The sequence below is a fragment of the Castor canadensis genome, chromosome 12 (assembly GCF_047511655.1).
Source record: "Castor canadensis chromosome 12, mCasCan1.hap1v2, whole genome shotgun sequence".
Classification (NCBI taxonomy): Eukaryota; Metazoa; Chordata; class Mammalia; order Rodentia; family Castoridae; genus Castor; species Castor canadensis.
In genome coordinates, this window is record NC_133397.1 from 96,387,855 (window position 1) to 96,415,630 (window position 27,776).

Genomic DNA, 27,776 nt, shown 5'->3' on the forward strand with positions numbered 1-27,776 from the left:
AGTGCAAAGTCAGGGTTGGCTAAAGGTCAAGGCTCCTAATGAGCGGGACTGTTGCCTAAGTGGATGCAGTGATGAGAAGTGCACATTGAGAAGGAACCTCTCAGTGTGTGCTTACAGATGATCACACCCCAGGCAGTGTTTGATTAGAACAGCACACAACTAGATTTCTTTCCCATTTCTTCACCAGCCTTTAGGTTTTAAATGTCTGCAGAGTAGTTTTTAAACTGGAAGTAATTCGTTTCCTTCCTTAGTTTAGAGATAGTTTGTTTTGGTTTATTTAGAGCATGTTTCTGTGAAAAATTTTTCTTTGAGTATGTGTTGGGGGAGTAGCTTGTGGTGTTTTGCATGGGGGTTGGGAGGTGCTCTCAGGATTCTTTGTTATTGCAGTGTTGTAACACAGGAATGAAGTAGGACTATTGAATGTAACCTAGGAAGGAAGGACATTAAAAATCTGGGACCAAGTTAACAAAAAGGTTAGGGTTTTAGCTTTTAAAGTTAAGTTGCCTATAAACAACACAACTTTAGTTTTTTGGATTAGAACTACTGAAAGTTTGGGGGCTGAAAAAAGTCCCCAAAACATTAAGCTAATGTGTTAAAATACTTATATTAGTATGGGTTTTTTGTTTCTGAGATGGAGTGTTCCTTGCTTTAAGTGCTGACAGAGGGTGCAGTAGAGAAAGACTTCCTTTTTGCTTAAAATTACATTTACTGTATGGTACTTCAGTTTAGTTCTGAACTCCCAATTTTAAGTATATGAGTGTTCTGATTAAATGGTAGGAGGGCTATCTATACCTTGTATACTGTTGCTCTTTTTCCTAGAACTCATTTTCAAAGTATTTTGAATTCTCTATTTAGATTTTTCAGGGAAAAAATTGATAATCTTTTTGCAACTTCTCCAACTATAGTACAGGAACTGTACTTTGGGAGGGAAACATTGACTTTCACCAATTTTTGAAGAGTATAATAGCATTAAAGGACTGTTCTTTACACTAACATTAATAATATTCATTCCCTGATCTGTCAGGTGTTTCTTAGCTGCATTTAATGTATTAACTTTGAAATCATTGGATTAAACAGAACTTTATAAAGATTCAGAGTTTGAATTATTATACATTTTATTTGCATTTTTCTCCTGGCGCTGAGCAATGGTTCTACCACTCAGCTACATCCCAGTTCTGAATTGTTATAAATTTTAAATGTAAAGTTGTTGAGATTATTGAGATCTGTATATTGCTACCCAGACAGGCTGTTGGAGCCAAGAATGAAGTTACCAAAAACAGTTTTAATTTCAAATTTGGGGTTTGGGCCAGATGCAATGGCTCTTGCCTGTAATCCCAGCTACGTAAAAGGCGTTAGCAAGAGGATAGCAGGCCAGGGTACCCCAGGCAAAAAGTGTTGGGGGCATGGTTCAAATAGTAGAGAGCCTGCCCATCATGCTTAAGACCCTGAGTTCAGACTCTTGTACCACCAAAGGAAGGAGAAAAAAAAAAGAAGAAAGAAAGAGCTACAAAACAATATTCTAAACTGCTGCTCATACTTATTTTTTGACAAAAGCCAAGAAAGATACCCCTAAATAAAAATACCTGTATGCCCAATAAGATACTTAATTTCATAGTTCCAATATTTGAAACAGATTTTTTTAACCCAGAATTTAAATTAAAGAAAAAGGAAGAATATTGTTGTCAGTTAAAGAAAAGTATCTTTTCATCTATTCTGGTGATTAGTTCCCTGATGATAGAACGGACTTGTGCTTTTGCCCCTTGTATCCCCCTAATATAGAGAATGACTACCTTTCTTATTTAGGAGTGCAGCTTTTAATCAATTTGAAGAGGTAGGATTTATTTTTTCCTGTTACAATGAACCCAGTTTTAGTATTAACTCAGGTTTCTTGGCTAAGAAGAATTAAAGAGAGTAATGATCTTGAAGTTAGGTACACCCAAGTTTTAAAGCCACTCAGCTGGGCAAGTTATAGAATCTTTTTGAGTCTTTATTTGTTCTTCTTTAAAACAGGGATAAAAATAACTACCATTGTTGAGCTTCATTTACAATCTCATAAAATCCTAACAACCAACTCAGTGAGGCAGGTAGTATTATTATCTTGCAAATAGTGCTTAGGATTAATAGTGCCACAGTTTAGTACCTCATCCAACTAATTTTTATTGAGTGCCTACTATGTGCCACATAAAGGTTCAGTGATGGATAAGACGTAGTCCTTCTGCTCAGGGAACACTTATTTTTTGGCACATCGAATATGAACAACAGGCATTTTCCCTATAAGCAGTAGTTGACTTTAACACATGAGCTATCAAACATTTTGAATGGTGTCTCAAGTATTGCACAAGACCCATTCCTACTCACATTAACTTCTTACATGTTCATTTTCTTGGCATGTATGTGCATTCTAACAGAAAAGCAATCAAGAGACTACAAAAACAGAGTCTGTTACCAGAAATCATTTTTTTTCTTAAGTTTAAATATAAAGACTGCTCCGAAACATAAAATACAAGGTGTTTTTGGGTTTTTTTTAATTTTTTTTTTTAATTTGTGGCACTAGGGTTTGAACTCAGGGCCTATACCTTGAACCACTCTATCAGTCCTCTTTTGGTTGGGTTTTTTTCTATATAGAGTCTCCTGAACTATTTCTCTGGGCTGGCTTCGAAGTGAATTCTGATCTCTGCCTCCTGAGTAGCTAGGACAACAGGAGTGAGCCATCGGCACCCAGCAAAATACAAATATTTTAAAGAGCACCGTGAGCAGGCACCAGTGACTCACGCCTATAATTCTAGCTACTTGGGAGACTTGAGACTGGGAACATTATGGTTCAAGACCAGCCCAGAGAAATAGTTTGTGAGACCCCCCCCACCCCCAATCTCTGAAATAACCAGAACAAAATGGACTGGAGGTGTGACTTGAGCAGTAGACCCCCTATTTTGTAAGCAGGAAGCCCTGAGTTCAAACCCCACTCCTACCAAAAAAGAGTTCTATGACATACATAAAAATAGTTCTAGCTTTGAGCTTGAATATGTCCCTAACAGATGTATGTAAAAGGCAGCAAAGCAAACACTGGACTTTGTAGATTATTGCTTTAAATTATTAAATATGACCCAAAAGTTACTTTATTGTATACTTTGTGCAGTATAGCATTGCTCACTGTATTTGAGTATTATAGTTTCAGTGAACTCAGAATCAATTAAGCCTCATAGGGCTTTCAGCTCATAGAGCATTGACCCTATCTTTCCTGAAATTTTTGATGCCCAAAGTATAACATCTGCAATAGACACATGTACATATACTTCTCTTTGACTGTTTATTCTCTCTCCAGTTGTTTTATACTTAAACATGATGTTTTTGCTTTTGTTTTGAGGAAACCTGAATGACAGAATGCACTTGAGCAATTGTCTTCCTTCTTTGGTGCTCCTTCAAATGTAAGGGATCTGAAATAACTGATTAAGGCCAGCTCCAAATGTAAGACTTGTTTAGCTGGATCTGAAACATACTTTAAAATAAGAATTAGTAAACTATGACCCTCAGACTAAGTCTAGCTCACAGCCTGCTTTTGTATGATTCTGCAGCTTAAATGTACTTTTCATTTTCAAAAGGTTGAAAAAATAATAAAGAAATTTCTTGATGTGAAAATTATATGAAATTCACATTTCAGTGTCCATAAATAAAGTTTTATTGTAACACAGCCATGCTTATTTGTACTTGTCATTGTTACACTGGCAGAATTGAATTGTGACACAGATTGGTATGGTCCACAAAAACAAAAAATATTTCTTATGTGGCCCTTTACAGATGGCTGCCCTCTGGTCTAGTGCTAAAACAAAGAAACCCTCCTATCTTCTTCTCCTACTCCTTTACATTACACTTTTGCCCTCTCCATGCCTCCACCTCCCAGTTAGATTTATCATGCTTAGATAAAATAAGTGTTGTGTCAGCCATTTGAAATGATGTAAATCAAAAAGTGTAATTTGAAACGTATATCCCTCCCTAGTAGTTTAGGAATTCACTGAAAATGTGAAATTAATGGAATGCAGCACTGAGCATGTATGCATATCACCTCTTAGAACCTTCTTCATGCTTTATTTTTCTACAGGACTAACCTTGAGGTGACCTTCTCTTGATTCCTAAATAGATTAAGATAACCAGAAATGGAAATACAAAGAAAAAGTAACCTTTACTTTCTGGTTATTGAATAAACCTTCCCAGGTCATATCTTTTTAGATATAGCATATAAAATCACTTTTAATGTTGGGAATGTCCTTGCATTGTTTGAGAGTGAAAACCCAGATCATGTGTTCCTGAATAATGCATTAGTGTTTATTGAGCCCTTATATGGACCCTTGTATTAAATTAAAGACTCTGTGAGTATATGTGTGTTTACCTTCTTATGATCCTGTAAAGGAGGAAGAAGAAACTGGTGGCTATAAAAGGTGGTCATCATTATGTAACCAGTTCTGTCCTTTATTCAAATAAGTCAGTGCTCAGAGTTCGGTTAAGGTTGGACTAGGCCAAACTAGGGCATGAGTTTTCTTGCATACCCGTCTTGTAGTTTGCTGATTGCTTTTTTTTGGCCTATATTTTAGCTGAAAAACTAGGTTCATATTTTAGTTTCATTCTATTAGATAACTGGGGAGATAAAATTGTATTTTGCCATTACTGTCTGTTATCATTATTTAAAAACTTTTAGTGAGCACGTTTAGTCATCCTAACAATAAACAAACAAATCACACAATTACTAAGAAATATTTTCCCTCTTTGGTACAAAGAGATATCCATTTGCTAATGTTGCTTTTTAAAAGTAAAGCTTCCTTCTGTGTGTTTGATGTAATCCACAGGTACTCATAACAGTTGAGTTTCTAGGCATGTCTCCTCACCCTCTCTTCCCTCATATGACAGAGAGGGACTTCCTTTGTATCTACAGCACCTACCAGACTGCCTGCTAGATGTTCACTGTTCAGTATCTATTTCTTATTGAACAAATAAGTGAATGAGAAACTAGGCTCACTTGGAGACTCTTATTCCAGGTTAAATTCTTTACATTCTAATCTTCTAGTCTTAATTATCAACTTACAATTTATATACAGTATCATATTGAGAGAATGCTAAGACAGGGATATATCTACCAGAGTATAGATTATGATTTGGCTTTTCTCATTCATTAGTTTGAGGATGCTTATATTCTGAGTTTTCTTCTCTGTCATCTAAAATATTTCTATCCAGTAGGGTATGTGTGCTGAAATTAAAAATACCTATATTGATACTTAAAAATTAGGTCTGTTAAAGGGACAATATAAAAAGAAGCATAAAGTCTTTGAATAAGGATCCTTTTTCTCTTTTTCTATATCATAGACATTTAGGAATAAACTTCAGTTTTAACAGAATCATATTGGAATTTTGTTGTCAGTACATATCAGGCTTTCTAAATGATTTACTATGACAAATAAATCCCAAGATACTAATAATTAACTGCTTTCCTATTGATGAAAACAAAAAACCTTGAAATGACAGTTATAGATCACATACCAAAACTTATACTTTACCTACATTACTTTGGGTTGATGCTATTAAAATGAAACAGTGCATCTTATTTTATATATATTTATATATCTTGGAAGCATAGTAATTTATGTATCTGTGAGACCCAGTGGCTATTTTCTGTGATTAAAACAAACTTTGGACATGAATATTCTCTTAAAGAAAAAGAATCTTTTGGGGGAGATGGAAGGGAAGACTTATCAAGATCAAACCCAGGACCTGTGCGTGCTAGGCAAGCATTCTACCACTGAGCCAATCTCTAGCTCTATAATCTACTTTTAGAAATAATTATTGTTAAATGTGTCACATAAAGTTTAATTTTTTTTGTTTGTTTGTTTCTTAGGGCTGCCGTAACAAAGAATAAATGGTATAGCTTCAAATAACAGAAATTTATTGTTCCACATTAGGAGTTAATCAATGTGTAGCAGAGCTGTGCTCGCTCTGAAATTTAGAGATGAGATAGTTTTCAGCTTTGCATGTTTGTTTGCGGTGTTTAGGGTTTCTTGACTTAAAGATGCCTTACTCCAATCCCACTCTGTTTTATCACAAGGCCTTCACTCTGTATGCCTTAAGGCTGTGTCTCTTCTCCCATCTTTATAAGGATACCAGACATATCAGACTAAGTACCAAGCGTGACCTTGTTTTACATCTTAATTATATGTTCTAAGACCTTATTTCCAAATAAGGTCACATTCACAAGCACCAGGGATTAGTACTTAAACATACCTTTTTAGGAAACAAATTAAACCTACAGTTAGATTGTCTTTGACAATAGTGTGTAAAGATTAAAGATCATTCTAGTGCACAGCTTTTTTTAATGCTTTATTGAGCTTAAAGTATTGAATCTCAGTAAAGTGCACAGTTGTGCAGTTTGATCAACATTGGTATGCATGCACAGTGGTATTGTCAGCACAGTCAAGATGATGAGTGTATTCATCATCCCCAAGTTTCTTTACACCCATTTGTAGTACTTGGCTTTGTTTCCCTTTTTATCAGTGTATTTATTTGCATTTCTAGAATTTTATAGCAATAGAATCATACCATATGCACTCTTTTTGTTTTGTCTTTATTATTATTATTATTTTAGAAAGCATAAGCAATAAGAAGAAAGACAAAGCGTTTTTGCTAGTTGAGATAAGGATAGCTATATAGAGATTCCTAGCATTGCTTCCATGTACGAATGTGTTACATTCCAAGTTGATTCATCTCTAACTGATCTTTTCACTAGTTCCTGATCCCCTTCTCATATTGACCTCTGTCACTTTAAGGTTTCTGTATTAGTTCCTCTGCCGTGGGAATGTCAAATATGTTCTTGTTTTGGGTTCCTTACCTATCCCCATACCTCCTGTATGTGCTCTCCCCTTATCATGTGACCCAAGTCAAGCTTCATTGCTGTATTTGCCCTAGATCTAAAGTCCGCATATGAGGGAGAACATAGGATTTTTGGCCTTCTGAGCCTGGCTAACTTTGCTTAAGATGATATTCTCCAGTTCCATCCATTTCCTTGCTAATGATAAGATTTCATTCTTCTTCATGGCTGAGTAAAATTCCATTGTGTATAAATACCACATTTTCTTAATCCATTTGTCAGTAGTGGGGCATCTTGGCTGTTTCCATAACTTGGCTATTGTGAATAGCACTACAATAAACATGGGTGTTTATTATTATTATTTGAATTTTAAACCACTGTTGATTCCAGTGTGAAATTCTATTAAGTCTCCCAGTAGATTGTTAACATTTGCGTGTGTGTATACGTGTATATTCCATTAATTAAATGGGGACGATTAAAAACATACTTTCAGGTTAGAATGAATTTTACCAAAAAAAAAAAAAAAACTGCATTCAAAAATCTGAAAGGTATGTGAAAATGAAATTGTGAAATAAATAATGAATGGAGCTGTGAACTAAGTTTCCATAGGAAAATATCTGCAAATGTGTCCACACTTGTGATGATTGAGTGAGAAGACATTACCCAGTTAGAACCATCTTGTACATGGAGAATTTTTTGGATATAATATATATTTAATTCCTGTAATCCCTACTGCTTAAGAGATAGAGATTGGTAGGAACACAATACTAGGCTTGCCTGAGCAAAAAGTTAGCAAGACCCCCATGTTAGCAAGCTGGACAGAGGCCAGCCTTATCAATATAATTATTTTGAGGTTCATCCATGTTCCTTTTAATTGTTGAATGATATTCCTTTCTAAGGATATATTATAATTTGTCCATCACTTGTTTGTTAACAATTGTTTTGTTTCTAATTTTTGGCTATTTCCAATAAAACTGCTATGAACATTAATGTACATTGATGTACACATCCTTATATAGATGTATGCTTTTGCTTTGGAATGGCTGGATTGTTTAGATAAGTGTATATTTTCTGAAAAATGGCTTAATTATTTTCCTGATTGCAATGTTTTACATTCACACCAATCGTGTATATGAGGGTTCCAGTTGCTCTGTATCCTCACCAGTACTTTGTACAGGTCATGTTTTTTTCCAGTTTTATTCATTCTTTTGTTATCTCACTGAGATTTTCATTGTGTTTCTTTGATGACTCATGAATTGAGTTTATTTGTAGTCAGCACATCTTCTTTGGCAAAATGTGTGTTCACATTTTTTTGTCCATCTTTTACTGGCTTGTTCCTTGTAGTATTAAGCTGTAATGGTGCTTTATGTATTCTGGACACAAGTCATTGGTCAAACATTTTTCAAAGGTCTACTTCCAACCTGTGGTTTGTCTTCTAATTTCATAAATATCTTTTGAAAAGCAGAAGTTTTTTTATTTTGATAGCTTTTTTTTCTTGGATGGTTTATACTTTTTGTGTCCTATTTAAAAAATATTTCCCAAACCCATGATCAAAAAGATTTTTATTAAATATAATTACTTTTAAAACCAGCTTGGCCTTTTATACCACTTTCCTGCTTTCCTGCTGATACACTAAATGCTTTCTCATTGAATCTCCACAGTAATCCTGTGACATATTTCCTCCCTTTCACAAAGACGGAAGAGGAAGGAAGGACTCTTGAGAAGCATGGGGGGTGTTAATTTGAGTACTTGGAATTTGGACCCAGGGCTGTACCCTTAGATGACTTAGGGTCAAAGTGTGAGCTCTTACTCACCCCAACCAGGTGTTCTTATGTAGGCTTTAGAATATGAGTTGTTACCTGGAAGTTCTGAGTATATTTGATCATATCTTCAAAGTTAAAAATTTACCTTTGAACATAAAAGTATAAAGGCTGATGATCCTGTGTCTGCCTGTGGGCAATAAGCTTGAAACAAGATGAAATTTTCCATTTCTTCTTCATAGATTTTTGTCAGAAAAAAATACCTACGTTGAAAAGCTAAAATATATTGCATTTATATGTCACAATGAGTATAAGCTTAAAATCAAACATTATAAAAATATTCAGGTTTATATATCTTGCTGAAAATACCATCCCCCTGTTCCTAGCAAACAGAATGTAAAGGGAACCAGACTAAGGTAGGAAGCTACAATTAAACATTATACTTAGAATGTTTACTTATGTTTGACAGTTTCTGTTTCCAACATTAGTTTTTAATCTGAATGTATAGAATTTGTTGGAACAAAACTGAAATCCTATACTGATTGGAAAATTTTAACATTTCCAGATGCTAGAAAAAATAGTCTTTGTTTTTTGGTAAAAATAATGGCAATTATCTTTGAAATATCAAAGATAAATTAATGTTACATAACTGGACATGATGGTTCACTCTTGCAATCCTAGGTGCTCTGGAGGCTGATATCAAGAGGATCACGGTCTAGGCCAGTCCAGGCATAAACACAAGACCCAATTCAAAAAATGACTAAAACAAAAAGGGCTGGGAGCATGACTCAAGTGATAAAGCGCCTGCCTAGCAAGCACAAGACCCTGAGTTCAAACCCCAGTACTGCCAAAAAATAAAAACAAAAATAAAATAAATTGATATTACAGGTATTTTAAACGATGAGGTTTTTTTATTTTTTATTTTTTTCTTTTTTTGGTGGTACTTGGGTTTGAACATGGGGCTTTGCACCTTACTAGGCAGGCACTCTACCACTTGAGCTTTGCCCCCCAGCCCTTAAGCAAGATTTTATAAGAGTACAGTCAATTCAAAACTTAAAATTTTGCCAAGCAGGGGTAGCTCACCCATGCAATCCTAGTTACTCAGGAGGCAGAGATCAGGATCCAGGTTTGAGGCCAGCATAGGCAAACAGTTCGAAAGCCTCTGTCACTCCACTTGGAGTGGTTCAAATGGTAGAGCACCTGCCTGAATTCAAATCCCAGTACCACAAAAAAAAAAAAGTCAAAATTTCTCTTGGATCTGGAATCATTATTTATATGGTAGTAATCAAATACCTTTAAAATGGGTTTAACTAGAAATAGTTAAGCAAATCGTAGTCTTAGTTCCCTTTAATGCTGTCATACTTTGTTTAAAGAATTTGTTGTTAGGTTGTGAGTTTTCTGGATTACTGTGTAAAATATATTTGTCTAGGCATTTTTGGTTCAGTCTTTATTTACCAAATCCCTACTCTTCTAGAGAATAGGGGATATAACTGATTAGAATTCATTTTCTACTGGCGCCTAAAGTAGTATATAATGGGAAAAATAGACATATAGAAAAGTAATTAAAATATACTATTCTGGATTTCTAGAGGAATGACTAGGATGATGTAAAAGCAGAGTTATTAGTTACCTATTACTGAATATCAAATTACCCCCAAATGTAGTAGCCACAAAGGTTGGCAATCATTTTTGGTAAAGGGCAAGGTAGTAGCAGTTTTAGGCTTTGTAAGCGTACAATCTGTGTTACAGTGCTATTATAGTAGTATGAATGTAGCCATAGCAAATACATACATGAATGAGTAGAACGGTGTGTATCCTAATAAAACCTTATTTACAGAAACAAGCAGCGAACCATATTTGGCCTGTGGATACTGATCTGCTGACTGTAGGCTTTAAACAACAAACACTATCTCACATTTTCCCCGGGTTAGGGATCCAGGTACAGCTTAGTTGGGTGCCTCTGGGTTCAGGGCCTTTCACGAGATCACTGCTAAGCTTCCAGGACTGCAGTTATCTCAAAGCTCAAATGGAATCACTGATCTGAGAGAAACAGACAGACCATGGTGGAAAAAATTTTTGCTTACTGTCAAAATTAGAAGCAGCAGGTGCCTCCCACACTCAAAAGGGGATTACACAAAGATGTGAACACCAGGAGATGTGGCCACCAGGGTGTCTTTGTGACTGACAACCACACAGGATTAACAGTATAACTGAACTCAGCCTCAGGATCTCAGATGTGAAATCAAGGTACTTCAGTACCACTAATATGTTCAGCAGTCAGAACAAGGATATCACCGAGTGATGTCAGATGTTTGCTTGTTACATCCTCCCTCTGTTTCTCTTTACTCAGAAACTGTATTTATGCCTCTGAATCATCCTGTCCCATCTGCCACTAATGTCTTACATGATACACTTGCACCTTAACTTAAGGAGAGAATAATTTTATTGGAAAGATTTCAAATTGCTCACAGCATTAAAAGAAATGGGAAACTGGAAGAACCAGACTCAGAATGGGCAGGAGCCAGAGAGACCAGATAGTAGACCCTATCTATAACCAAGGTTCCACTGCTAGGATAGGCTGGACAGGTCACCACTGAAGTCTAAGCAAGAGTACAGGGTTGGAGAGCCCACATGCCAACATTGTATTGTTATGGGGCAGGGAGAAAGATGCTTACCTCTTCGTCTACTGATCTCATTGCAACTCAAGTTACTTTCCCTTTACTTCTTTTTGAAACTTGATAGCAGTAAGAATTCCTTCTTTAAAATGTCTCCTCCGATCTCCCAGCACTGTCATTTCTTAGTTTTCCTACTAATTACTGTTGCTTTTCAATTTTTCTTTTGTCTCCTTTCAGTATTTCCCAAAACTCTTCAGTGTGCATGACTTCAGATACCATCTCTGTCAAGTTAACTGTCCAGTCTAGGAGTAATTTCTAACTCTCACTTAATGACTTGCACAGTTTAAACTAGTGAATGTTCAGTTAATGCTTGTGAATGAAATTAGCTATGAAAGCAGCTTATTGTATCATTTACTGAATAGGCCCTGAAATCAGAATAGGGTATTTAGACATTTTTTCTTTCTTTCTAGACTAAAAGCTCCAAAAAGGTAGTAAGTAGTACATGTCTGTAATCCCAGCACTTGGAAGGCTGAGGCAGGAAGATTGCAAGTTCGAGTCCAATCTGGGCTACATAGCAAGGACCTCCCCCCTCCAGAAAAAAAAAAAAAAGATAATATAATGTTGCATTAATTGGGTTCTTAAAAAACAAGATTGTGTGGGACTGGAGGTATAGCTTAAGTAGGAAGCACAACATCTTTAGAGCTTCTGAATGTCTCAACAGGCCCTCAAAATGCAAATTTGAGTTATACAGAAAACCTCCCATTTGAGAGTCTCAGAAAAGGGATAGGTAGTCACTATATTTTTTTGACATTTCTTTTTTTAATGACTTGCAGGGGCTTGTTTGGCATTGGACTGTGAACTTGTGCCTCTCTGAATCTCATTTTCCTTCAAATGTAAGAGAGTTGCTCCAGTCTGAAGCTTTTAAGAGTCATTTTTCCCAGACTGAATTTTACTGGGGGCTGTGGTAGGAACAAAACCAGCAGCCTTCTGTGGAAGGGGCTTCATGGCTAGACTCACAACTCTGGATTCTTGTCCTGATCACCTTCCACTGTCCTGTGGCAGCTGCTGTGAAACCATAGTAGCTCAGGAGAGAGTGTGTTGAAAACTAGTGGATAACAGCCTACCCCCACTTACTTCCACTGTGATGAAAGCTTAAATACATCATGTTTACAAGCTGAAGAATATACAGGTCTAATAATACGGTGTGTGGGTGCAGTGTGTGTTTGGCATGCATGTGACCCTTGGGTTTAATCCTTTAGCACCAAAAAAAAAAGAATGGTTGAGGAATAGTAAAACAAATTGGCTGTGATTTAATAATTATTGAGTTAGGTAATGGCTCCATAGGATTCATTAAATAGTTTAATAAAGATTGAATTCTTAAGTTATCAAAGGTTTAAAATCTTTTTAGAATGTGTCATGATGAATGGCATGATTTAACTTTTCCCTCCTGTGTAATTGTCACATTATAATCTTTTGTTTATTTGGACTTATTAGTGAGTGGTTGAACAATAGTCAGTTACATAGCAAAGCCTGGTGAGGTTACCTATGCCTTCAGCCAAATGTGTATCCTTTGGCATATGAGCCAAACAAGTATTTTACCATCTGTGTAATTGGATAATGTAATTTGGATATTGAATGAGAGAAGGAGGATGGAAAGAAATAAGATCCTTTACCTTAATCTAAAATGTCTATGTATGGTAATTATTAAGATTTTTCACATTTTTGTGTTGAAAAAGAACATTATTTCTTAACAACATTGTGAGTGAAATTTCTCATAATGAGTTGTTAAAGGCTGGGTTATTAAGGTACAGGCTGCAGTATTTTTAACCAGTGGTTGTTGGGGAGAGGTGCCTGGAAAAAAGTCACTCCCCTTTTCAAAACAACCTTGAAAAGTATAATTTTTGTTCAGTAAAAATAGGAGGGACAAGGGACCAGTTCCACTGAGGAGTAAACAGTGAGCACTCTAAAATTTTGAAAACATTTTGGGGAAAGGAGAAATTGGCTTTCTGCCAATTGGCATGTATTCAATTAGGACTCTGCTTTTGTTGAGATGTGTTGTGCTATATGTACACAGATACGAGTACCGCATCTATTGAATTTGTCGTTGTTAATAAAAGTCCACTGAACCTAAAAAAAAAAAGATTTACCATAGGAGGTGTATAAGAGATTGGACTGAGAAATGTGAACACCTCAAGTTACTGCTCTTCCGTGGATCAGAGATGGATTTGTTTTGTTTGTAAGAAAGTTTCTTTTGAAAACATGGACTTGGTTCAGAAAAGGTGGGATAGGTAAAACAGCTGCAAAGAATCTGAGTATATCCAGAGACTGGGCTCAATGTCTTGGATCACCGTTCAGTTAAATATTTTTTAGGAATCTGAGTTTCTCCGCTTGCCAATTGAATGTGATTTATAAAAGGAGAAAGTTTTTTTGCTTACGGATTTAGAGCTACTTATAGATTTATTATATTTCATTTTAAATATCAAATGATTGGAAGCTTTCCAATTTTACCATTTGAGAAACAATATCTGTTTAAAAAGCAGAAATTAATGACACTTTTCTGCCTAAGCACCTTGTTAGTGATTTCGTCTCTTGAATTCAGCTCTCTTTTCTCCCCTTAACAGATACGTATTAAAAGTTAAGTGCTGAGACCATGGAAGATTAAGAGCAAGGTGTCTCCATGTTGAGCAGAGAGCAACCTCAGAAAATGTAATAAGTGTGAGGAAAGCCCATGGGAGCAGGGACTTGGTCCTGGACAATTTGTCCTTCATCAAATGGTGCCAGACCTTATGGCACAAAATGAAATTTAGGACCCAGTAAATGCTGAATGAGCTGGAGAAAAGCCTCCAAACTTCTCTTTCTGCCTCCTCAGCTTTGAAAGTATACAAGGGAAGGCACATAATAATACAGAACCAAAATATGAATAATGGCATGACTTAGCAGCTTTTATAGAACTGTGTAGGAGCCTAGGATTGTGGTCTCAGAGCACTGGAATACTGACTCAGGCTGCCTAAATTTAGATGAAAATACTAAACAAAAAGGAAGCTAAGTTGACCTTTTAAAGTATGTTTATATAAGCAGTTTACTTGAGGGCAATCTATACCTCCATTGCAAGTGTGCACATTGATTTCTGAATGAGAAAACACTGACACTGCTTTATGAGCCACTATAAAACTGTTTTTCTGTTTATATTTTGAGCTCAAGTTAATGAACTCTACTAAGTGATTTCTTCCCTCATCTCTCATTCCAGGAAGCATCCAAGTATCCCATATCCTAATTGTATGATCATGATAGCAATGTAAAATTATGGTTTTATCCTGTTGAATTGCTTCCCCTTTTCTCTTACCCTTCACTCTTTTGGGGGAAGATACTAGGGTTTGAACTCAAGGCATGTCCCCCCACCCCACCCTTTTTTTGCTGTAATTATTTTTCAAGTAGGGGCTAACATTTTAGCTGGGGCCAGCCTCAGACTGCAATCCTACCTATGGCTTTCCACATACTTGGGATCACAGGCATGCACCACCACACCTGGCTTACTGATTGAGATGGGGCGGCGGTCCTCACTTTTTGTCCATGCTGGCTTTGAACTTTGATTTTCCCAATCTTCACCTCCCAAGCAGCTGGAATTGCAGGTGAGCCACAGCACCTATCTTCCCCTTGACTTTTGCCAGCAAAATCTTAGTAATCGACTTGGTATTTTTTCTTTCCATTTATCCATTTATCCTTTTAACATAGAATTGTTTGCTTTATTTCAGAGCAGTTTCATCTAGATGAATAAAACTATCTCTTGAAACAGTCATGTGGTTCTTGGCCTATAACAGATTAGGATATTGCCATCCATGGAATAAGTACTGCTTTTAGATTGGCTAAACTCATTGTGTGTGTGTCCATGTGTCTTTTACACAAATAACCAAGCATTAATAATCTGCCTGAGCTTTGTGGTACTCTTTCTCTTCCCAAGCTTTGCTGTGGATTCTCTCTTGTACACTGTTCTTGGAGATTTATGGTTGAGGTGGGAATTGAATGCTGGTTATAGCCTCTTTGCGGCAGTAGAGGTTTAGGTTCCTCAAAGAGAAGGAAGGAGCAATGTCCTCAAGGACTCCTGCATGCATGGGCAGAGGAAGCAAGCCAAGCAGAGTTCTTATGGAGGCATTTGAATCTCTGTCCTATTTCAGGTTGGGTCTCCTCTTACCTACCAGGATGTCTATAAAAGGGAGAGGAAGGAGTGACTATGAATCTGGAGTTTGGACCCCAGGCCCAAACTCCTGGGCTCCCACATGCCAGGTTCCACCATTTGCCCAAATAAAGAGACATGGTGAAGGGTAGCGAAAGGAGATTTATTACACTGCCTGGAACATGTAATCATTGAGCACATCTTCGGCCCTCTGTGGATTCAGACTTAAGCTTTAGCTTTAAGGATTAGGGCAGGCAAAGGTATGCATAGTTAGACAGTCCCAATCACAGGCATGACCTTACTCTTAGGTGTTCCAGAGGTTGTTATACAGAGTCATTGTCACTTGGCAGGTGGTTTGTCCTAAAGAGACTCTATTGGGGTGGTTTCTGTTCCTTGTCATGAAGATATTACCAGTTCTGCACTTCTGGAATCCAAGGTGATTGTAAAGTGACTACAAAGAAAATGACTTAGAGCAAAGACACATACAAAATGCAGGCACAAATGCCAAACTTTTCTTGCTTGTAGTTAATTTGTGGGCCCAAGTAAGGAGTCGGTGCTTTTAAGCAAAAGCTGTTTAAGCACCTCAACTACAAGCTCATTTTGTAACAGAAATTATTCAGACAGTTACTGTATTGCTTTTTTTTTTTTTTTTTAATGCTTGCTTAAGGCCTGCACCAGGTCTGGCTTTCACATCAAACCCTGCCCTAGCTGCTGTGCTTTCTGACTGTGGCCTCTACACATGCCCATGGCTCTGGAGAGATTCCACCTGCAGCATCAAGCAGTGCCTGTGTCCCTTTTTACCACAGTCTACTTATTTGTTCCATTGCAGTAGCAAAGTGGCAGGAAGTGAAACAAGAATGGCCATGACTAGAAAAGGTGGGTGGCACTCTCAGTAAAGAAGCAGTCCTTACAGCCAAGGGCATTGTTACATGCTAAGTGCCCGGAAATTATGTTCTCATCCCCCTCTGTCTTCCACAGGAGCAGCAAGAGCTCACTGAAGACCTTAGCTTCCTCTCTTACCTGCTTGCTTCTGAGGACTGACATGGACTATATGTCCCTGTTTGCCACTTTGCTAGGTCAGTACTAGTGTGAAATATTACAGGAACCCAGACTGGCCCTAATATGCCACCAGTGGCCCAGTGCTATCAGGAAGGGACCCTGGGTTGAAAAGCAAGTCCATTTGCTACTCTGGGTTGGAAAAACAAGGAATGGAATCAACTGCATAGACTCCCATTTAACTGGCCATGTTACTATGTTGCACTGCGCCTTTACTTGGTAACCCACTCCTTCCATCCCTTCCTAGTTTCAAATGCAAATATGATTATTTTAAGTTCTTAAGTGATTTAGGTTCCTGATACTGGATAAGAAGACCACACGCCTAAGAACCCTCAACTATAGGATCCTGACTATAGTCCTCCTCTTGTCAGTCTGGGTCTAATCATGAGAGAAAACACATAGTCTCTTGGGTACTGAGTTCGTGATAATTGTCACAAAGAAGAATTTTAGGGGGCTGGTAGAGTGGCTTGAAGAGCGCCTGCCTAGCAAATGTGAGGCCCTGAGTTCAAGCCCCAGTACCAGAACAAAAAAAAAAAAAAGAATTTTAGGACACATGAAGGTAGAGACCAAGAAAGTTTATTGGTAAACATTTTTCTTTGTAAACACTTTTGTGATCAAATGTGTCATTTTCCCAAGTGCTTTTTATTATTTTAATTTTTTTTTCAGTCTAAGTGTCTTTTATTTAAAAGGCGCTTAGTCCCCAGAGCATATTAACCACTTGAGCAAGCAGAAAAGGTCAGAATAAGAGAGCTGCTCTTTTTTTTTTTCTTTGTTTTTTCAGTAACTGTTGTTGAGGGAATGTAAAACTTAAAGCAAAGAAAGAAAGTGCCTGTGTGTTTTTAATCAAGTTATTCATCAATACAGTTTTATCTCTGAATTCCTGACTGCTGTTTCCATTCCTCTTTCCTGCCTCAGAAAGAATAATGAACTGTTAGGGTGTTGGAGTCTTAAGAGATCAGCTAGGAAGAAGAGAAAAAGCAAGAGAATAGGAAGGGCCACCATAGAGCAGCCACTATCCCCATCCCTCAACTGCACTCCCATGTCTAGAGGATACACTGCTAGGCTCACAGAATGGCAGAAAGCAGGAAATCCTTTTCCTGCAGGAGCTGGGCACTTAAGAAATCTTGCATGCTGAAGGAGCCTGGCCAGTTCACTGGAGCAAACCCTTCCCCTGCATTGTCTCTGTAGCGCCTTTTGCTGGCACAACTGCAGTGTTGCACCAAAGAGCAGCATGAGTGGTAGTAACTCCATGACCAGTGCCCAGCAATGCTCAGTGTGGGTCTATCTGAGGTAATTATTACTATAATTTTATACATTGTTGCTAGATGTGTAGAATTACTCATTTTGTAAGGAACAAAGGAATTGAGCAAAGACCATCTTAATTAACCCTGTAAACTGCTTTCAAAAACTAGAACTTCATTCTGTGCCAGAGGATGGCAGACTCAGGAACCCAGAACAAGAGGAGGAGCTCCAGACTCATGAGAGGCTGTAGCCACAGCTGTGAGCTGGCCATCAGTGCAGCTGCACCAGCTGGTTTTGATCAGACTCCAGGGACCTTATTTCATCCCTATATATTTTTTTATTACGCTTAAGATAAAAATCAACGTTGTGGTAGCTAAAATAATTCCTTGCCTTTCAAAATATTTGAAGTTCATGAAAGACAATAAATCTTTCTAAAATTAGCACAGAAAATTATTTTCAGTTTCTCTAACTTGATTCTGACCAGTATGTTCAAATGCTGTTTAGTGCAGTAAAATACAAACACACATATCCATATTATATATAAATATACATGTTCTGTGTTAAAAAATAACTGAAAATGAGAGGAGATATGTACATTTGAAAATGAAGTTGTTTACACTTGACTTGAGTAAAATGTTTTTACTTCTGTCCTTCTATCCTGAAATTCTCATGGTTTTCTTTTACATTATTGAGGAAAGTAGGCCTCATGTTAGGCTTAGTCACAAAATAGAAACTCCCACTGACTTCCTGTCCCAATGTGGTTGGTGTTCAGTGACATAGCTCTGCTGAGTCAGAACTAAAATAAGAATGTAATTTAGAGCCAGAAAGTCTGGTGCTGATAGCCAGCATGGCCATATAAAGAGCTCCTGGATGCACTAAAAGGTTCTCCTGGTAATGTGGGCATCTCTTAAGTCAACACTCACTTAAAAACACTGTTGTTCTATATGTGAAGTCCAGGGCTTTCTTTGTTGTCTGTTTTGGTCAGGATGCAATACTTTTTTAAAAAGATGTTTAGGCGTGAGAATATGTATGGGTCACAAGAATAAAATGGAGAAGTAACTTGGACAATGAAGGGATTCTTACAGAGACATTTTCTAGGGGAAAGGATTTGAAAAGTCACCTAACCTATAAGGAAAATTTAAAAGAATTGTTTAATTGACCACTCTGCTTATTTGAGTGGCCATGAGGTTCCAGTGAGAGGAAATTTTTGAGCAGGCTTGAGGAGTTCACCTGAGTGATTGTACTTGAGTGAGCTGTCTACAGATAGAGTCCTACTGAAGGACACCAAGCTGTGTTGATGTAGGGAGGCCAGTGGCCCAACAGCCCTTGCTCTGCTAGATGCCCGCTATCTCTCACTGACATCCAGCATGACTATTGGTACCATATGGGATACAAAGACTGTAAGAGTTCTTGCTTTCTGGGGCTCCTGGTGTTCTTTAGATGAGGAGCACCTTTATAATACAGAGCATGGTATTTGGTCTTCCTAAAATTGTACTGCAGTAGCCAAACAGAAAGTGAGTGAGACTAGAATTCCCAAAGCAGGTTTCTAAGAGCAGAGCCAGCAGGTTTCAATTAGGAGAAAGCTTGGAAGAAAAAGTAGTAATTCTGTGTCCTTTAACTCATGTCACCCAGAACTAGAAATGTTGACTGTCATTATTAAAGATCGCTGTAGCTGCATACAGTGGTACAGGCCTATGATCCCAGCACATGCTGAGGCAGGAGGATCAAGAGTTCAAAGCTAGCCTGGGCTACATAGTGACACCCTGTCTCAAAAAAATTATTATAAATAGTTGTAACAAGCCTGTTTTCATTTAAATATGTATGTATGTGTACTTTAAAAAGGACAGCAACCAAAATGTTAAAATGCTTGTCTTTAGCTAGCTGGAATATCAGTGAATCTTTTCTGCCTTTCATGCATTTTCTATAATAAGCTATGTTGGATGAGGGAGGTGGGCAAAGCAAATTAAGTATATCAAGTCAAACAGTGAGGGCTAGAGATCCTGTCTCAATGTGCATACACTCCTGCATGTGCTACCATGCAGTTCTGCCATTAATGGTTGTGTCTTCTGTTGCATATTCTGCTTCTTTCCCCAGCTAGTCTCATGTATTTCTTTCTATAGTGGGTTGTCTTAGAGACAAGGTGTAGGCAGTAGGCTAGCTCTATGTGTTTGTATGGGGAAGAGAGGGTGTCATAAGTCTCAAATGCTCTGTTTTTTGCACATGATACACAATATGAATGTTGGAGAGGGTCATAGAGAAAGGGGAGGATGTTGTGATGAGTTTTATTTTTTCTCTTTCCTCAATCATGCTGTCATTTACATACCAAAGTCCTTTATGAGTGGGTGTTGTTGGGATCGTGTTGAGAAACTGCTAGAGATCATCCAGAGAGAGGTGTTTCATAAGAAATGGGCCCTATCAATACTTGTTAATTGGTTAAGATTGAGTAGTTGAACTATTGATTTACAGTATTTATGCCTGTTCTTGACAGAGTATTTCTGACACCATGGAACCTGTTCAGGACCTTACTTGTGTTGCAGGACCCTTGTGGACACTGATCCAAAGCAAGAGTGTCCTTTCCTACCTCCTCTGCCAGTGGTTCCTGAGCAGCCACTCTCTTTTACAGGTTTTATTCCCATGGGCTTCAGATACCAGGAGGGGAATTTTTTTGCCTCACCCTCATGTACTGGAATCACACTATTTGAATAACTGATTTTAGGGCAAAGTGTGTACCTGCTAGTTCACTTCCTAGAAGTTTTCAACTTGCAAATGAATTGTATTCCACTGATTTTCCTCATGAAGGAAATGAACATACTTAAAATGTCATAAGGTTTGTGATGCTCTAACTCCTGATCTCCAGTGCCAATGATAGTCTATTGCTTTTACATCAGTTTTTTTTTCCCCCCAAAGGAAGATTCTTACAAGCAATCAGACGCAGAGTGCAATATCCTAGTCACAACTTCATTATATTTCTTGGACTTTTGGATGCTCTTCAGGTTCTGAGGTGGGGCATTGATGGCATAGGATGTAATTGAATCTCCGGTCTTTTCATCTTTATTTGGTGATGTAGTTTTCACCTGGCCTATTCAGATATTTAACATACTATAACAAAGTCCAAGTACCTCTGCTATATTTTGTTTGTTCATGTGGTACTGAGGAAAGAAACCAGGTCCTTGTGTATGCAAGGCAAGTGTTCTCCCACTTCAGCTACTATCTCAGCCTTTTGTTTCAATTTTGTTCTTGAGACAGGGTCTTACCAGTAACTTTGCCCTGGCATGCCTCAAACTTGAAATCTTCCTGCCTCCGTCCACTTCCCCATTAGTTGAGATTACAGGCATGAACCACCACATACACTTGACCTACCTCTGCCCTACTTTGATAATTCCAATAAGTAAACACTAGTGCAAACACCTAAAACAATGTGTAGTTGAATTCATTTTAAGCTTATTTGAAAAAAATGTGTGCCTTCTTTCTTTCTTACTTTCTTGCCTCTGATGATTTTTTTGGGGGTTGGGGCTTGACTAGTCAAAAATTAGGAAAAAATTTTAACAAACAAGGTAAAATGGAATATTGATTGCAACTCCATATCATTTTATGGCCAACCTTTGTCGGTTTCCTCACTGACTATTGAAAGAAAACAATGTACATTTGTCCTGAAAGCTGGGAAATGGGAAACTCTCCAGCTCCATTATCTTTACTTGCATGTCATGGTTGTTTTGTTTTTAGTAGTTGGGGGAAATCAGATTAAATTTCCCATTTGAGCAGACTAGTGAACTACAGTGAAAATAGTTCATTTTGCCAAATGATAATTTAACCAGGCTGCCTCAACAATGTGAATGCCCTAGTATTACAGAACTCTTTAATTGCAAAAACTTCATTCTAGTTGTTCTTGCTGAGTTCTTGGTTTATTCATCTGTTATGTACATATATTTCCATAGTCATGGGGATCAGTTCCATGATACTCCACTACACCACCACCAGCACCACCACTACCCTACCCCACTGTGGGGATACCAAAATTCCTGGATGCTCAAGTCCCTTATATAAAATGGCTTAGTATGTTCATAGAGCCTACACATCTTCCCTATACTTTAAATCATCCCCAGATTACTTATGTTACCTAATGCAACGTAAATACTGTGTACATAGTTGTTATACTGTATTTTTTAGGGAATAATGAGAAGAGAAGATATGTACATGTCCAGTGCACTTTCATTTTCTTTACACACACACACACAGACACACACATACACAGGACTGGGGTTTGAACTTAGGGCTTCACACTTGCAAAGCAGGCATTCTACCACTTGAGCCACATCTCCAGTCCATTTTGCTCTGTTTATTTTGGAGATGGACTCTCATGAACTCTCTGCCTATGCTGACCTCGAACCATGATCCTCCCAATCTCAGCCTTGCAAGTAGCCATTGTTCCCCAGCTTAAAAATATCTTTCATGTGAAGTTCCTTTATTCTATGGATGCAGAAACCACAGATAAGGAGGACTGAGTAAGTCCCATTATTTTCTCAGCTCAAATGAAAAATGTAAGGCCCTGTCTCAAAACAAAACAAAAACTTTCTGTTAGGGGCTGTGGGCCTAACCCAGTGGTAGAGCACTTGCATGTATGAAGCTCTGGGTCCAGTCCCCAGTACTATAAACAAAAACAAACCCCACTCCCTGCTTTTAAAGGTTTTGGCAACACGATTATATCCTGGAAACAGCTGTAATGTTTTGTGTATGTCTCTATGTAAGTTAATTATCTTTGACTGTGTGTATGCTGCAAGTGGAGTTTATTTTGGCTGAAGTTGTGGAATTAGCAAACTGGTGGAATTTGAACCTCTGCAGTTGTCTTTATGGGACACTAGAGTGAGTCAGATTAGCATCAGGTGTGCCCCTAACAAATTTCGGAGCATATTCAGCGAAGGCCCCAAATCCATCCTTTAGTAAGTGATAGAGTTTAGCACACAGTAAATGATAAAAAAAAAAAATGAATTTATGAAATAGAAATCTCTCTTCTCTGACCATCAGAAGGGTGTTTGGGATTCAGACTTGTCCAAGGGGATCTCCCAATGACCCAGATAAGCCACTGTGATGAGGAGGGTTAATTAGACTATAGAACCTCTTAGCAAGAACCAGCTCTTGAGCAATATAGAACCTCAGACAACCCTAAGTCTTCAACAGAAGTCATCTAATAGACTTGCTGTTCAGATGAAAGGGACTTTTTGGGACTGTTCTGATGCTGCTGCATTTGCCATAGGAGCTTCACCCAAGGACATTGTGGCAGATGTTTTTCTCAAAGTTAGAATCATACTCCAAAAGTGTTGTTTGCATTTCTTGGAGTGGCATTATTAAATGATAAAAATGGTTTGAAAAGAAACAAAATGCTTAGATAAAAACGTGAACAGTGGTATTTATTTGGCCTTAATTACTCTCACTCATGTCCTTTTTGGAAAAATAACACAACATACTTCTTTTAACTCTGCTCTTCGATAACTGAATCAGAGAGGTGACTGCCTGTGTGGTCTTTTTGGAAGAATGATGCCACCCAACCTTTCGGTTGCCTTATGGTTACTGATCCTTATTCAGGGCACTGGCACTTAAACTAGAAATCTGCCTCCTTGTTTTATGCTTGCACCTGGCAGAAACCATATGTTTATCTGTAAACACTGTTTCACTGACCACATTGTATACTCATAGAAGCAAAGACTGTGTCTTGTATCCACTTATTTATTCATTCAACAGATATGTAATATTTTCTACCAGTAGTGGACCAGATAACTTCCTAGATGCCCTTTGGGTCTGTTTGCATCATGAACACACAGTAAAAGTTTCATGTGTTCAGGATGATGTAAAATACACAGTAGAACAATGTGAGCAATTACTTTTTAAGAAGGTACAGACCTTACCAGAGCAGCTGCTAAAGGAAGAGTTTGTATTGTCACTAGCCCCTAAAATCTCAGAGCTGGTTTACTTTTACCATTGCAGTGGAGGAACGAGAATCAACTGGTTGGATCTTTTGCTCCTAGTGAGAGGCTAATGGGATGGAGATGTTTGATAGAAGATGATCTATCTCTTTCATGCTGTATCTCTTTCATGTCTTTATCTTCCTCCAGAACCTCAGCCTCCTTTCTCCCTCTGGTTCCCAGTTAGGATGTTTCTAGATAATAGAAAGGAAAGGAGAGAAGAATGGGATCTGGAAAAATTGTAAACAAACTGGTAAAGTCACAAATCTGTTTTACATCCAAATAATAATTCTGTTATACTGATTGATTAAACCATTGTAGAATATTTTGTGCTATATGATACAGTTAATTATGAAAACAATTCATGTTAAAGTGACTGTTGTTTAATAGTTCTGTCTGTAGGCATCCAAATAGAAAAGGAGGAGGTCAAAATTATCACCACTTACAGACAATACTATTTTATGAATAGAAAAACCTAAAGACACCCCCCCAGTAAAAAACCTTTTAGAATTGATAAATGAATTCAGTAACATTTCAGGATACAAACTTAACCTTACAAAAATTAGGAGCTCTTCTCATACACCAAGTAACAAATTACTGGGAAAGAATTGGAGAATAGCTTAAAACAAATAAATAAACAACAACAACAACAACAAAAAAAACAAGAGGGAAAGAAAAGAAAGTATCTAGGGATAAATTTAACCAAGGAAAAGAATAATTTCTATAATGAAAACTACAAAACACTAATGAAAGAAATTGAAGAGAACACACAAAAAAGTAGAAAGACATGTTCAGGGATTAGAATTAATATTGTTACAAGTACTACCCAAAGCAGTCTATAAGTTCAGTAAATCCCTACCAAATAACATTGAGATTCTTCTTAGAAGTAGAAAAAATGCACCTAAAATTTATATAAAATCATAAAAACCCCATAACAGCCAAAACAATCCTGAACAGAAGACCAAAGCTAGAGGTATTACAATAATTGATCTCAAAACAGTAGTAACCAAAACAGCATGGTGCTGGCCTAAAAAACTGACACACAGATTAGTGGAACAGAATGAAGAACGCTTAAATAAATCCATGTATTTATAACATATTTATGGCAAGAATATGCATAGGAGAAAGTTTTTCAATAAGTGGTCTTGAGAAAATTGGATGTCCATATGCAAAAGAAATAAACTAGGCCCATTTCACCATAAACAATAATCAATTCAAAATGGATCAAAGTGTGAACTGAATATAGGAAAAATGTCAGAGCATGTGAGAGCTTCTTTAGTCATGATAAAGACCAAGAAACCCTGTCTCTCACCTATTATGTTACAGGATTAGCTGGGGTTAAGTAGAAGAAAGAGTTATAATTAAACTGAAGCCATTTTTTGAATGATTGCTCTAGCCAAAAGCAAAGATAATAGACGCCAACATAGTGCTTAGTCTCATAGGAGCTCACCAATCTTGGCATAGCTGGCAATCACACCCTGCAGTGTGGGAGCTCAGGTCAGAGAAGGGTTCAAATGCTCCTCTCCAAAAGATGCCACGAACACCAAAGTTTAGAGAGAGCAGTGTTGGTGTTGTTGAAACCTGATAACAAATACCCAAGATGTGGGTAATTCTTTCCTTTGAAGGCCTACAAAGCAGCCCTCTATGTCCTGTACTAGTGTTTATGACCGCAGTCTACTGGGGAGGTTGCTCCAAAAATAGTGTCACTGCTTTGTGGAATTTTTTCTAGAAGTTCTAGAAAGGCTCAGTAAATGTGGACTGCTGTGTGACTGAGTGCTGTGCTGCTGAGCTCTTAACATGAAGCGTCAGCAGTGACCCTAGCAGCTGGCTGACGTGCGTGGGAACAGTGGGAGTGACCCTGACTGGGAAGCAGGGAGCCTGGATATTGTTTCTCCTGTCTCTGTGTCCTGCTGCTCTTGTCCTTGCACTCTGAGCTCTCAAGCACCCACAATGGCCTTTCCAGGCCGAGCACGCCCGTGTGCTATTCCGGAGAATGAAGAAATCCCCCAGACAGTCCTTAACAGTGTTCACGAGGCTAATGGGAATGAAGATGAGAGGGCTGTGTCCAAACTGCAGCGCAGGCACAGTGATGTCAAAGTCTACAAGGAGTTTTGTGACTTTTATTCAAAATTGTGAGTCTACCTCTTCCCAGAATGCCCCCTTCCAGATCTCAACTTCTTCAGCTCTCTATTTCCTAGTCATTTTCCCTGACCAATGTGGTTTTATGTAGCGGGACTTTTCCTGGGTGCTTTGGGAGCTCGGCAATTGGCTCATAATGCAGCATGTTCCAGGGAGACAGGTTGCCTGTCTTGTAAGACTTCCACTAGAGGACACACAGATGTGAAGGAAAATGCTGCCATCACAGGAAGAGTAGAAAGTCCTTGTCTTTGGAAAGTACATTTTCATTATGTCATCCATGAGGGAGGTTGAGAGTTTTTTTAATCAGGATTCATAACAGGAAAAACTTATACTCTAAAAGTTTTCAAAGATAAGACCAGGTTTGATAAACCAGTAAAAAAAGAAAGAACTGATAAAGACAAACATTTTTCTTGAGGAATTTTTCTGTAACATGTATTTCAACTGCTTATTGAATTCTTAAGATGATTTTTGGATTTTGCACATTATTGTATTTTTAGGAGCAGAATGTTCATTTCACATATGGTGATAAATGAGGCATTTGAATAATGGAAAGTTGGATTGCTGTTTGCTGTATAAGGTTGATCTGGAGAAGTAGATCAGTAAAATCTGTACTATAGGCTTTTACATAAATATAATCCTCCTTTACTCCTCATCAACACTTTTTAGTGGAAATTGTTTTCTGAAAAGTTAGCCAGTTAATTATAACTGCTCTGATGATAGATATAATTGTCATTTCTGCCTTTTAAGAAGAAACTTCTATCATTTGAAGTCAGCTGGAAAAAAATGGTGCATAGTGCCAGAAGGTCAAGACAAGAGAGGAAAGGGAAAACACAAAGCAGTCTGTAGGAAGGCAAGATGATTGCTGTTTCCTTTTCCCCACTTTGTTACCAAAAGGAATACTTCTTGAAAAATACATATGAAATTATCCCTAAAGCAGTCTATTTTTCCTGTGTGTGAAGTAATCTGTGCTTGTTTCTGGAATGTGTTTATCTATTTGAACTTGAATATAAAGTCTGTAGTGTAATGAGTAAGTCAGTGGTAATTTTGACCTGGGAATCCTATTGTACTCTGCCTAAAGTATTGAAGTCCCCAGAGAACTTTGGTTTACCAACATTTACTGTATAAGAAATTTAAACTGGGAAAAATTGTAAATATTTACTAATTGCCTTACTAGTAACAATAAACTCATTACATATTAATATATAGAAAAGAATGCCATTGTAAAACTTCACAAATCTTATGGGTAGTCTGTCTTGATAACTACTTCTGAATTCTCATACCTGTTTCTTTATTCAACCTATTACAATATGTTGTTTTAGATGAAAGAAAGAAAAATACAGCCCCCACAGAGATGTGGTTAGAAAGGAGAGGAACATTCAGATGCTTTAAGATCCAGTGACTTAGGTGATAATGAAACATGACATTCCAGAATGGTTTTTTCCAGCACTTTTAGAATTCCATTAAGATTACTGAAGTTTGGCAAATCTTTTGAATTAAATTAGTGGCATGTATTTTAATAGCATATTCTGTTTTCCAAAGTGGTTTTCTGTATTTTTTCTTATTTTATCCTCAGAACAGTTCTGAGAATTATTGGGGCAGATGCCCTACTCAGGAACACCTATGGATTTTGATCAGGAAAAAGGAAGAAGCACAAACTTCTTCAGAGCTTTGTTAAAACTGCTGCAGTTTATCTGGGTAGAAGGAAAGTGTACAGACTTTTCTCCCCATTCCACATTAATTCTGAAATAACACAGCAGAAATTTGTTTATATGAGCTTAGGCTAGGGCTGCCCAGCAGTGAGGCTGCCTCCCTTTCTTCTTTCCCTTTTTTTTTTTTTTTTTTGGTGACATTTTAATTCTGTATTCAAACCTGTTAAATAAGGTTGAGTTTTGATTACTAGGAGATTATGAGCATGGAATTTCCACGTGGAGTTACTGATAACAAAGCTATAAAACAGAGTGCCTGTTATTGAAACATGAGAAAAGAAGG

The 27,776-nt window shown here is 37.6% G+C and overlaps 1 protein-coding gene across 8 annotated transcripts in view; it reads left to right on the forward strand.

Annotated features, from left to right (window-relative positions):
• Positions 1 to 27,776, forward strand: part of Lims1 (LIM zinc finger domain containing 1) — a 149,061-nt gene that overhangs the window by 85,988 nt on the left and 35,297 nt on the right. The window contains exon 1 of one of the 8 annotated variants that reach the window (XM_074050544.1): positions 10 to 25,780. The exons of 5 other annotated variants lie outside the window; for them this stretch is intronic. In XM_074050544.1, the coding sequence (XP_073906645.1) occupies positions 25,599 to 25,780 (182 nt within the window). In that variant the 5' untranslated portion in view covers positions 10 to 25,598. Of the gene's footprint in view, positions 1 to 9; positions 25,781 to 27,776 lie in introns of those variants that run through there. 2 more of the 8 variants (XM_074050536.1, XM_074050537.1) reach the window with 2 other exon arrangements.